Source organism: Mytilus galloprovincialis, chromosome 13, assembly GCF_965363235.1.
Source record: "Mytilus galloprovincialis chromosome 13, xbMytGall1.hap1.1, whole genome shotgun sequence".
Taxonomy (NCBI): Eukaryota; Metazoa; Mollusca; class Bivalvia; order Mytilida; family Mytilidae; genus Mytilus; species Mytilus galloprovincialis.
This window is the reverse complement of record NC_134850.1, coordinates 40,970,572-40,984,349: the sequence shown is the minus strand read 5'-3', so window position 1 is coordinate 40,984,349 and position 13,778 is coordinate 40,970,572. Positions and strand designations below refer to the sequence as shown.

The window sequence follows — 13,778 nt, the reverse complement described above, 5'->3', positions numbered from 1 at the left end:
CGCTTAAAACGTCAATGATGCAGCAAATTCTAATTAGAAAAAATTACATCTGAAGGTAGATGGTCATTTAAAATCGATAGGATTTTTTTTATTTATCTGCAAACTTATATTAGTATATTTTTTTCTGATATTCACAAAAAAAGAATGATCAACACAAGGTACAAGTTAGTATCTTGTCTTAGGAAGGGATAAATCCTAGTTTGTAAAGGATCACTCTGATTCACACAAAAATTCTCTGAAATTGACATTATCAAGATGTTTGATTTCTTGATTGACAACCATGATAGTTGTTACGTTCGGAGGACGTGTTTTTCAAGACTGCGGTCGGCATTCCAATGGGAACAAATTGTGCCCCTCTTCTTGCCAACTTGTTTCTTTATTATTATGAGGCTGACTTCATACAGGAACTTCTTAGGAAGAAAGATAAGAAGATAGCAATATCCTTTAACTCTTCTTTCCGCTATATAGATGATGTTCTTTCACTAAATAATTCAAAATTTGGTGACTATGTCAAAGTGATCGCTTCTCATCCCATCGAACTAAAGATAAAGGATACTACAGATACAGTTAAGTCGGCCTCATATCTTGACCTACATCTAGAAATTGACAATGAGGGTCGGTCGAAAACAAAACTTTACGAAACAAGAATGTGTCCTCAGTACACGAATGCCCCACTCGCACTATCATTTTCTATGTTCAGTGTACCGTGAAATTGGGGTAAAATCTCTAATTTGACATTAAAATTAGAAAGATCATATCATAGGGAACATGTGTACCAAGTTTGAAGTCGATTGGACTTCAACTTCATCAAAAACTACCTCGACCAAAAACTTTAACCTGAAGCGGGACAGACGGACGAACGGACGAACGAACGAACGAACGGACGGACGGACGCACAGACCAGAAAACATAATGCCCCTCTACTATCGTAGGTGGGGCATAAAAAGAGATGATTTCAGCTTTCCAATTGTGAACTTTCCATCTCTAAGTAGCAACATTCCAGCAGCACCTGCATACGGGGTATATATCTCCCAATTAATACGATATTCCCGTGCTTGCATTTCCTATCATGATTTTCTTGATAGAGGGCCGCTGCTCACAAGGAAGCTATTACTAAACCAAGAGTTCCAAATGGTGAAGTTGAAATCACCCCTTCGTAAATTTTACGGACGCCATCACGAGTTGGTTGACCATTATGGAATAACCGTTTCACAAATGATATCGGATATGTTCCTTACGTCGTAACTACAATCCCCTTCCCTTTCATAAATGTGACCTACCGAATTAGACTATTTACCGGATTTGTTATCAAATAAGCAACACGGCGGGTGCCACATGTGGAGCAGGATCTGCTTACCCTTCCGGAGCACCTGAGATCACCCCTAGTTTTAGGTGGGGTTCGTGTTGCTTATTCTATAGTTTTCTATGTCGTGTCATGTGTACTATTGTTTGTCTGTTTGTCTTTTTAATTTTTTGCCATGGCGTTGTCAGTTTATTTTCGATTTATGAGTTTGACTGTTCCTCTGGTATCTTTCGTCCCTCTTTTATAAGGCGATAACAATTATTTGAATACTCAGTTTGAATAGAGTCTCAGTACTATACAAATCCTTGTTATCAGCAAAGACCACCATCACAGACACTTGTCTCTAAAGAAATTCTGTATTCCTTAATATATTTTTTAAGCTTTATAGGGTTGGAAAAAATCAAAGACAAATACCTGTGGCAAAGATCCATCAGAACCATAGGTAATTGGAGACAGGTCACATTTTTTTTAGCCCTCCCCCTTTTTAGCTCACCTGGCCCGAAGAGCTTTTCCCATCACTTGGCGTCCGTCGTCCGTCGTCGTCGTCGTCCGTCGTCGTTAACTTTTACAAAAATCTGCTCTTCTGAAACTACTGGGCCAAATTAAACCAAACTTGGCCACAATCATCATTGGGGTATCTAGTTTAAAAAATGTGTGGCTAAAAATAGAACATAGGGGTAAAATGCAGTTTTTGGCTTATAACTCAAAAACCAAAGCATTTAGAGCAAATCTGACATGGGGTAAAATTGTTTATCAGGTCAAGACCTTTCTGCCCTCAAATTTTCAGATGAATCCTGAATTGCTGCCCCTGAATTGGTAATTTTAGGGAATTTTTGCTGTTTTTGGTTATTATCTTGAATATTATTATAGATAGAGATAAACTGTAAACAGCAATACTGTTCAGCAAAGTTAGATTTACAAATAAGTCAACATGACCAAAATGGTCAGTTGACCCCTTTAGGAGTTATTGACCTTTATAGTCAATTTTTAACCATTTTTCGTAAATGTTAACCCGTTGTTGGGTTGCTGCCCCTGAATTGGTAATTTTAGGGAATTTTTGCTGTTTTTGGTTATTATCTTGAATATTATTATAGATAGAGATAAACTGTAAACAGCAATAATGTTCAGCAAAGTTAGATTTACAAATAAGTCAACATGACCAAAATGGTCAGTTGACCCCTTTAGGAGTTATTGACCTTTATAGTCAATTTTTAACCATTTTTCGTAAAAAATCTTCTCCTCTGAAACTACTGGGCCAAATTAATCCAAACTTGGCCAGAATCATCTTTGGGGTATCTAATTTAAAAAAAATTGTCCGGTGACCCGGCCATCCAACCAAAATGACTGCCACGGCTAAAAATAGAACATAGGGGTAAAATGCAGTTTTTTGCTTATAACTCAAAAACCGAAGCATTTAGAAAAAATCTGACAGGGTTAAATTGTCTATCAGGTCAAGATCTATCTGCCCTAATATTTTCACATGGATCGGACAACCCGTTGTTATGTTACTGCCCTGAATTGGTAATTTTAAGGAAATTTTGCCGTTTTTTGTTATTATCTTGAATATTATTATAGATAGAGATAAACTGTTAACAGCAATAATGTTCAGCAAAACAAGATCTACAAATAAGTTTCATGACCAAAATAGTCAATTGATCCCTTAAGGAGTTATTGCCCTTTATAGTTAATTTTTAGCATTTTTCATAAATTTTTGTAAATTTTTAGAAAATATTTTCCACTTTAATTACTGGGCCAAGTTCATTATAAATAGAGATAATTGTAGCAACAAGAATGTTCAGTAAAGTAAGATCTACAAACACATCACCATCACCAAAACACAATTATGTCATGAATTTATCTGTGTCCATTGTTTAATATGCACATAGACCAAGGTGAGCGACACAGGCTCTTGAGAGCCTCTAGTTTCTGATAAGAAGATCGCCCGAATGCTCGAGCCATATGATGAGAACCAAATATTAACTTACTAACGTTATAGTAGTTTGAGCCTGGAACTATATAAGAGGGTGGTAATGGGGGTAACGTTACCTTCATGACGAATAATGGTAACAATTCTTGCCAAATGACGTTAACGGTAATTTTTGGTGCATAACGATAAAATATGCACCTTCTTTTAGACGAAAAAAAAATCGAATGATTTTGACGAATCACGTTAATTTCTTTCCAAAAATAACGGTAACGATAATCATTTGAGACATCTATAAGGATATTTTGACGAATCACGGTAAAACTGTAATCAATTTGACGCTAATGGTAGCCGAACATGGCCGTTTGACGCCTGACGATAAAGGGCAATAATTACTACCCTCATATAATATGTCGATCAAGTTTTCCCTGATTTGTTTTAATTTTATATTCTATAGATCGATCTATTGATGTGTTTACATCTAACATGTGTCTAAGAATGTAGTGCATATAAAATTAATATGATTGTGTCGAAATATTTCTGAAAAAAATATTTAACTGGAAGAAAATATTCAATATGAAAATTCAAATTGAACCAAATTCAGTTATTCATATGTCCGGTAAGGATTTAATTTATCAATCTCATGTTTTAAAATTTAAGCTATTTATACAGTTACTAAGGTAAACAAGTTATTTTTAGTCAGTTTACTCGTCATACAATTTAATAAAAGGTTATAAACTTAATTATAATTTTTAGTTTCAAGTGTGCTATCTTGTGTACAGTTAAGAACTAATTTTATATGTGAGAAGTATGCAATTGAAATACTACATTGAATCTAATTCTTGGTTCTTTTTAAAAGTAAAAGGCCATTTCAATGAAAATTTTGTTTCCTTTGTATGAACAAAATTAGCTATGTTTAGCTGCGTATAGAGACCTAAAGCCTTATGCATTTTCACATGTATTGACGAATGTATGTTCATAACTAGTAAATCTGTTGTTCTTCGTCAAGTGTTTTGCAATTTTATTTTCTCGATTAAGATTTAGTTTAAACAAATGATAACAATTTGAAGGAGGTACTATTTGGATTGTATATACATGCTAGAAATATCATCGCCGCACAACCGTCAACAGGCACTCGTCTCAGAAAATAAATTTCCTATATACCTTGTTATATAAAGGTATATAGGGAAAAAAATTCTGAGACGAGTGCCTGTGCAACCGTCACCCAGAAGATGTTTCAACATTGGATTTATCTATAGTCACCAACATATTTTGAAAGTAGCCTATTTTCGTAGTATAAAATCTAATTTTCGTAGTATAAAATCTAAAAAAAACAAATCGCTTTAAGCGTCACACTAAAGTTATGTTTTTAGGGTTTGACTTATATTTATATTTTCGTATAGCCTTCTATGCTGCCGACATGTACATGTTAATTGTATTAGTAATGTTAAATATCAGAAAAATAACAGTTTAAAGTTCCAATCTTTTCCTAAAATGTTCTCTTTTCATTAATTTTACAGGCAGTTATAAAGAAGACTGTGATGGCACCATTACCATTACAAATCACGAAGATTATGATGTCAAATTTAAAGTGAGAACAACTCTGCCACATATTGTTAAAGTTAAGCCAATTTCTGAAGTTTTATCTGGAAATAGTTCAAGGAAAATCGATAGTAAGATATTAATATATACTTTCTAACGTCTTAAGGTTACTTTAACATGATCATTTATATCTATTAAGTTAAAATTAGATTTATCACTTAACTTTGGTAAAACTATTGTATTGTACGTACCTTTAATAGCTATAAAATAGTCAGCTATAAAAGGTCCAGAAATGACAAATGTAAAAAAAATCAAACGAAAAAACGAATTTCCTGCTTTATGTAAAAAAAAAAACAATAAAGGCAAAACCTATATGATAAGAAGGAGATGTGGTAGGATTGTCTTTGAGATAAATTACGACCAAAATTCAAATGAAGTGGATGTAAGCAATTAATTTGTAGGAAACCGTACGGCCTTCAACAATAGAAAAACCCATACCGTTTGTATAATAATTAAGATGGGGTGTAATTGCCAATGAGACACCTCTTTACTAGAGACCAAATGACACAGAAACTTACAACTACAGGACACCGTTTGGGCTTCATCAATCAGCAAAGCCCATACTGCATGCATAGTCAACTATGAAAAGTCCCGAAATGACAAATGTAAGTAAAACAATTCAAATGAGAAAACTAACGACTGAATGTATATATGTTACAGTGAATTTGTAAAATCACTGGACTAATCAGTGATTTTGTAAAATCACTAACAGTTTCAGTGGTTTTGTAAAATCACTAACAGTTTCAGTGGTTTTGTAAAATCCCTGAAATTTTAGGGATTTTACAAAATCACTGAAAATAGAGCTAGAGATTTTGTAAAATCACTGATTTCAATTAAGTATAACTTGCTATTAGAAATGTGTTTTTCTTATTAAGATAATAATAGACTAATGATCACTAATGATTTTGAAATATATTTGTTTATTAAACACTATGAGCTGGAATTAGTACATATAATGCTAATGACTAAAAGTCATGTAAACGGATATTTTGACCACTGTTAATTTACTTATTTTTGCATGGCAAGTTTGGGTGACATCTACTGTTACATAATTGCCCTGCTTTTCAATGCATGTCTGTATCAAATCAACCTGTACTAGGAAAATTGAACTCTTTGCTTATCATAGACTTAACAATAATACCTTTACTGTAGCAGCTCTAAGTTTTTTAAGTTGGCATTCCTCTCAAAGTTTCTTGTAAGTTCTAAAGCTTTGAATGAAACATTTGTGTACTTTTGATACCATTTTGTCCCTACCACCATGACCTATTGATATGTGAATTTTCTGAACTATCCTGTACATGTCTTCAAGACATACATAATATTTCTAATACATCTTCATCTGATGAATAGCGCTTTTAACGATTTTTCAAAGCTCCAAATTGAAGAACTTCATACCTACATTTAATAAAATATTTACTTTATTTGGATTAAAAGAGTTGAGAAAGTTAAGAAATTGTGATACAATACATTTATCTGATATATGACCAAAGTAAGTAAAACTTTTTATTTTTGCTTGGTTAGAACTTTATAAACATGCAAGTACAAAACACAGTATTCTTATCTACATGTATATTTTCTGTTATCTTATTTCATTATTATTTTGTGAATATTAATGTTATTTTGTAGGTAAATTTATACATGTAATAATACAACACTTATTTGCTTTTTATCTATCAATTTTCATGCAGCAATAAGATGCTCTTGCTCTGATATGCATGTAATATTGCCACTGGATCACATATCCTAACCCACTCAATTTCTTATACCTTACATATGTGTTTTTCTTCTCTAATGACAGCAATCAACTTATGTTCCGTTTTTATATTTGATTTTAAAAATTTGATATAATTGGTTTTATTTTATACAGTAATTACAGAAAAGAACTATAATAAATAGTAACTTTCTTACAAAAAATGTAGTGATAAGACAATGTAAGAGCTTGTTTTGTCTTGAACTCTTCTTTCTGTGGCTCATTGACAACATGTTCCATAATTTCATCATATTTTCCCCAGTTCTATATGTTGCACTTTAATTTTCCCTCAATTATTTGAAGTAACTTTTGTGTTTGTGTTTGCTCTTGATTTAAAGACCTCTGTGTCTGAGCCATTGTTCTACAGTATGTCAGTTGTATAGTGCATGAAAACTGCTCACTTGATATTAAAATAAAACCTCAAACATATTGAGTGTTACTGTAGTAGGCTTTTTTCACAGAAATACTTTAAAACTAGAGGCTCTAAAGAGCCTGTGTCGCTCACCTTGGTCTATGTGAATATTAAACAATGGACACAGATGGATTCATGACAAAATTGTGTTTTGGTGATGGTGATGTGTTTGTAGATCTTACTTTACTAAACATTCTTGCTGCTTACAATTATCTCTATCTATAACAGTACTTTCTGCGGAAAATGTTATTGAAAATCTTCAAATTTTAAGGAAATTGTTAAAAATTGACTATGAAGGGCAATAACTCCTTAGGGGGTCAATTGACTATTTTGGTCATACTGACTTATTTTTAGTTCTTACTTTGCTGTACATTATTGCTGTTTACAGTTTATCTCTATCTATAATAATATTCAAGATAATAACAAAAAAACAGCAAAATTTGCTTAATATTACCAATTCAGGGGCAGCAACCTAACAACCGATTATCCGATTCATCTGAAAATTCCAGGGCAGATAGATCGTGACCTGATCAACAATTTTACTTCCTGTCAGATTTGCTCTTAATGCTTTGGTTTTTGAGTTATAAGCCAAAAACTGCATTTTACCCCTATGTTCTATTTTCAGAGAAGAAGATTTTTGTAAAAGATTACTAAGATTTACGAAAAAATGGTTGACGTTACGCGCGATATTCGTACCTCATTGAAAATTCGGTGTAGTTGGCAAGATGCAAGTCCAAAATATATAATTTTGTGATATCATATTCAATGCTATTGTACGTATTTTAAAAAGTAACAATTTTTAATATAAAAACGAAAAAAATAATTGTTGAAACTATGTTTTATGCTGCATGCGACAAGCTTCACTTAAAAAAAACGGCGAATTTTAGGTTGTCCCGCGTAACATATTTCATTTATTGTAACCACTGAACTATGATTTTCGTCAAAACTATTTAATATTTTGTAAAACAGTTTTTTCCATTATTAAACAGAATGATTCCTTCAGTCTTTTATGCATTTTTTATGACGTTATGATGACGTCATAGAAAAAAACCGCGTTCCATACTACAAGGGCAAATCTGTCCCACGGGAAAAAAAATTGGTATTCCAGTTTTGAGAAACAAAAAACATACATCTAAAATGAAAAAAAGTTTAGTTTTTGTATTCACTACATCAATGTTAATTTGCTTAATTTTATGAATTTAAGGACAAATATCCTGAAAAATGATATATGATAATTTATGAGCGATTTTTCACTGGCTTACAACATTGTCGCATCACCATTTTTTGACGTAAAAACGAACTCAACTCAAATTAACGTCAATTGTTTGCTTATCACTGCTCTTATAATGTTAGAATTTAATGATTTTTTAAAATGTTATTTTTCTTAATTTTTCAAAAAACTAAAATACATCAATTTTCGATAAGTAGTTAAAAAGCACCGTCGATTTTGCGGAGTCTTACAAGAATGTCGCACTTGCTTAAAAACAACGTTTTAGTCGAATTTTTGGTTTGAACGTTACGAAATATCCTCGACGTTGTGTTACGCTTACATGTACGAACATCGCGCGTAACGTGGTTAAAAATTGACTATAAAGGGCAATAACTCCTTCAGGGGTCAACTGACCATTTTGGTCATGCTGACTTATTTGTAAATCTTACTTTGCTGAACATTATTGCTGTTTACAGTTTATCTCTATCTATAATAATATTCAAGATAATAACCAAAAACAGCAAAATTTCCTTAAAATTACCAATTCAGGGGCAGCAACCCAACATCAGGTTGTCCGATTCATCTGAAAATTTCAGGACAGATAGATCTTGACCTGATAAACACTTTTACCACATGTCAGATTTGCTCTAAATGCTTTGGTTTTTGAGTTATAAGCAAAAAACTGCATTTTACCCCTATGTTCTATTTTTAGCCATGGCGGCCATCTTGGTTGGTTGGCCGGGTCACGCCACACATTTTTTAAACTAGATATCCCAAAGATGATTGTGGCCAAGTTTGGATTTATTTGGCCCAGTAGTTTCAGAGGAGAAGATTTTTCTAAAAGATTACTAAGATTTACGAAAAATGGTTAAAAATTGACTATAAAGGGCAATAACTCCTAAAGGGGTCAACTGACCATTTTGGTCATGTTGACTTATTTGTAAATCTTACTTTGCTGAACATTATTGCTGTTTACAGTTTATCTCTATCTATAATAATATTCAAGATAATAGCCAAAAACAGCAAAAATTCCCTAAAATTACCAGTTCAGGGGCAGCAACCCAATAACGGGTTGTCGGATTCATCTGAAAATTTGAGCGCAGATAGATCTTGACCTGATAAACAATTTTACCCCATGTCAGATTCGCTCTAAATGCTTTGGTTTTTGAGTTATAAGCAAAAAACTGCATTTTACCCCTATGTTCTATTTTTAGCCATGGCGGCCATCTTGGTTGGTTGGCCGGGTCACGCCACACATTTTTTAAACTAGATACCCCAATGATGATTGTGGCCAAGTTTGGTTTAATTTGGCCGAGTAGTTTCAGAGGAGAAGATTTTTGTAAAAGTTAACGACGACGGACGACGACGGACGACGGACGACGACGACGGACGCCAAGTGATGGGAAAAGCTCACTTGGCCCTTTGGGCCAGGTGAGCTAAAAATGAATAAACTTATTAACAAATTCCCTGAATTTAATCAGTGAATCTGTAAAAAAGATCTTAATTATTTCAGGGATTTTGTAACTAGTCAAAATCAGGGAAAAGCAAATATGTAAAAGACATGAACCAACGGCAACCAATGAACTAAAGGCTCCTGACTTGGTACAGGCACATAAGGAATGTGGCGGGGTAAAACATGTGTTTAAGCACTTTAATAACCCTTCCCCTAACCCGGTACAGTGGTTTAACAGTACCAAATATAAGAACAAACCATATAAATCAGTTGAAAAAGGCTTAACTCATCAATTGTATACAATTAGAAATACAATTAACAAAAACAAAGAGTGGGTGTGGCTGAGGGATGCATGTGGACGGGTACTTAGACATCCCAAAAGCAAAAAGACACTTAGTACAGACCTGAGAGTTCTGGCAGTAACTGGCAGCAAGTTCAAATCCAATAACAACCAATAAGCTAGATGTGTCAAAGCGACACGAATGGCTCCGTCTCAAAAAATTAAAAAACTGCAATTTCAATAACATATGTTGACACAAACATGATGGTTGTCCCACATATCAAAATTCAACTCACAATTTGAAGGCGTTTTGAAAAAAAAACCGTATAACTGTGATTTTCAACAATTTATCAAAGTCCCAAGCCGGTAATTTCGGCAAAAATTAGAAAAGCGGAACGAAACTTAAACTTGATCTGTAACTCATCATGGTGAACTAACATACCAAATTTCAGCCCAATATCTGAAGGCGTTTAGAAAAAAAACTCTGTATAATGGTTTGTTGAGGAATGACAGAATAGCGGAATTACGGACAGGGGTAAAACTATATGGCACCGACAACTTCGCTGCGGAGCCATAAAAAATCATGAATCTAAGACTGATTTACATATGCATATATTTCTGAAATCATGTATATTTCAATTACAGTTCGTTACCAAGGACAGAGAACTGATCAGCATTTAAAGTTCATGGTCCTTTATCTTTCACTTAAAGACATAGAAGACAACGAAAATGTGGTATGTGTATAAATTCCTCTTTCTATGATAGAAATGGTAATGCCTTTATAAATGGATACACTATGGCAAAAGGTTGGAAACAGTCATTAAGTAAATATGCAAAATACAGTTTTATCATCTTGAATTTACATGAACACTTACAATTTTTTTTAAGGGTGTTGGGGTTTGGCGGGAGATACATAGCCTCTTATAATATTCTAATAGCATCATATATTGATAAATAAAGACGTGTTTTAACCGTCAAAGAGATACCAACCTTATATATATCCTTCATAAACGAAATGTAAGGATATAAACAACTACTCTACATGTTTCCGTATATTGTCCTCAAAAATAAACAAAACAATACCCGCACAAGCTATCAAAACGTGAACCCAAAAGAGAACGCTAACGGCCTGTTTTACCTGATTTACGGCGACCGAAACAACAAGCGGTTTTAAGTATAGTCAAACCTTATCAACATGTCCAATTTAAAACTTTGTATACGAAGACGTGAAATACGGTTGTTTTATTTTCAGTTTGAAAAATATAAGGATGACGTAGATCAAAAAAGACTTTCAGCAGCTTTTGTTATAAAACATAATTTGGATGAGGAGGTACGTGGATAAACTTATTATTCTACCATTTATGTTTTAATTATCACTCAATAAATGAAGAAGTATTGCAAAACCTTATTTTTATAACAACATATATCTTAGACGAAGAGGCAATGATAATAATCTTTATTTGTCATATAAATAACATTATACTTGTTACATAAACAAATTAACAACAACAATAAAATAACTGAGTTGAACACTATAAGTTATATGGTTTGCTACTGACCCCCTACGGATCCATAGAGGGTTAGTAAATTCCATAGGGGGTGAGGCCGTAGGCCGAGTCCCCTATGGATTTTACTCACCCTCTATGGATTCGTAGGGGGTCAGTAGTGAACCGTATAACGAATTTATCGCACGCAGGACTTTTCCTGCTGAGTTTTGTAGAAAAATAAACAATGAAATACGATAACATCAATTGACGACGTCACCATTAACAGTAGGACGTGACGTCATGAACCCCCTATGAAATTTACTAACCCCCTACGGTCTCATAGGGGGTCACCACGTGACGGCGCTAAACCAATCACAACGTGATATTTTACCCGCGGTGCGATAAACACATATATATTTATATTCAATGATAGAACAATGCGTACAAATAACCTCATCATAGATACCAGGACTAATTTAGTATATATGCCAGACGCGCGTTTCGTCTCATCAGTGACGCTCGAATCCAAAAAAGTTAAAAAGGCCAAATGAAGTACGAAGTTGAAGAGCATTGAGGACCAAAATTCCTAAAATTTTTGCCAAATACAGCCAAGGTAATCTATGCCTGAGGTAGAAAAGCCTTAGTATTTCAAAAAATTCAAATATTTGTAAACAGTAAATTTATAAATATAACCATATCAATGACAATTCATGTCAGCACAAGCACAAAAAGTGCTGACTACAGGGCTTGTGATACCCTCGGGGAAATAAATCTCCACCAGCAGTGGCATCGACTCAGTGGTTGTAAATAAACTCATCATAGATACCAGGACTAAATTTAGTATATACGCCAGACGCGCGATTCGTCTACAAAAGACTCATCAGCGTTCTTTGTGCTTGTACTGACATGAATTGTCATTGATATGGTTATATTTATAAATTTACTGTTTACAAATATTTGAATTTTTTGAAATACTGAGGCTTTTCTACCTCAGGCATAGATTACCTTAGCTGTATTTAATAAAAAGTTTAAAAGGCCAAATAAAGAACGAAGTTGAAGAGGCGACAGATACCAAAGGGAGATGCAAACCCATAAGCCGAAAACAAACTGACCATATCAAAGCAAAAACGAAAAACGACCGAAAGGCAAACAACGGAACAAATAACACAACATAAAAAACTAAAGACTGAGCAATATATGAAAAAGAGTAGGCTAATGCCGCTACAAGACAGCACTCGCACCCGCAAAGTGGAAAGGGATTAATATAAGTTGCAAAACTTGTTTCCCAATCCACTATAAATAAATATGTTTAAAACTAAAACTAAACTATGAACTCCACCGAAAAACGGGGGTTGATCTAAGGTGCTCTTCAAAAGTAATCAGATTTTGCTCTACATGGTACTTGTATTTTAAAATATAATTACAACACCTGACGTCACTGATACTGCTTTATAGCATGACATAGCTGAATGTGCATCTGAACAGGACACAAAGAGAAATCAATTTGGAAGTCTATCACCTAGTATATGTACTTCAAGTTGAGGTTAAAGTTTTATGCTTTTGATATCTAGTATTTGATTTAAGGTTTTAAATAGATAGGCTTGTTTCGTGATAGTCCAGTTTTTCACTCTTGCAGCCAAGCTATTCTTCCTGTAGAAATTGTTTTAATGATATGATTTATTTCGTTTTAGTTCCTTTCACCTATGGCTCGTAGCCATCAAATTACAGATGCAGATGATAAAGATTTTGGTGGCAAAATTCGAAAGAAAGTCCCGTGGTTAAAGAAGAAGTAAACGAAACAGATACGCATAATGCTGAGATTATCGTTTTTCATCCTTTGACTAGTATATCTAAATTACAAGGGCGCGAAACTTGAAATGTGACAATATGTAAATGAAAAGGACCATTTTTCTTTTTAAATTTAAAGTATGACAATAACATACAAAATTTATATCGTTTCAGTTTGAATTTGTAAACTAGCAATTATTATATATTACCAGCTTATGTCGATTTTACTACCACAGATACGGTAAATGATCTATGTTACCGATTGTGTTTTAATAAAATTATGTTTCTATCCAGTACGGCAGATATATGTGTGGTGTTCCGCCAGCTATTGCAAAACTATGTATTTTGTAACCGTTTTCGGCAGATTTTGATCTGTCTTGACTTGCATCTGCAGTACATTTGGTCGGTGATTTCATGAAAGGTAGCTGTTGTTCAATTCCAACTGGTATATATATATATATATAGATATAGATTGCCTAACAATGTAATTTTAACACACTATTTAGTATGTAAATATAAGAATGTTTAAAATATTTACAAAATAATGAAAATAAACGCAATATTTCGCT

At 33.5% G+C, this 13,778-nt stretch overlaps 1 protein-coding gene across 1 annotated transcript; it reads left to right on the top strand.

Annotated features, from left to right (window-relative positions):
- Positions 1–3,685: 3,685 nt before the first annotated feature.
- LOC143057305 (uncharacterized) lies at positions 3,686–13,505 on the top strand. The gene is made up of 5 exons (XM_076230600.1): positions 3,686–3,846; positions 4,748–4,900; positions 10,580–10,668; positions 11,187–11,264; positions 13,113–13,505. The coding sequence occupies exons 1-5, from the start codon at positions 3,804–3,806 to the stop codon at positions 13,212–13,214; spliced, it is 465 nt and encodes a 154-aa protein (XP_076086715.1). The 5' UTR covers positions 3,686–3,803; the 3' UTR covers positions 13,215–13,505.
- The last annotated feature ends 273 nt before the right edge of the window (positions 13,506–13,778 follow it).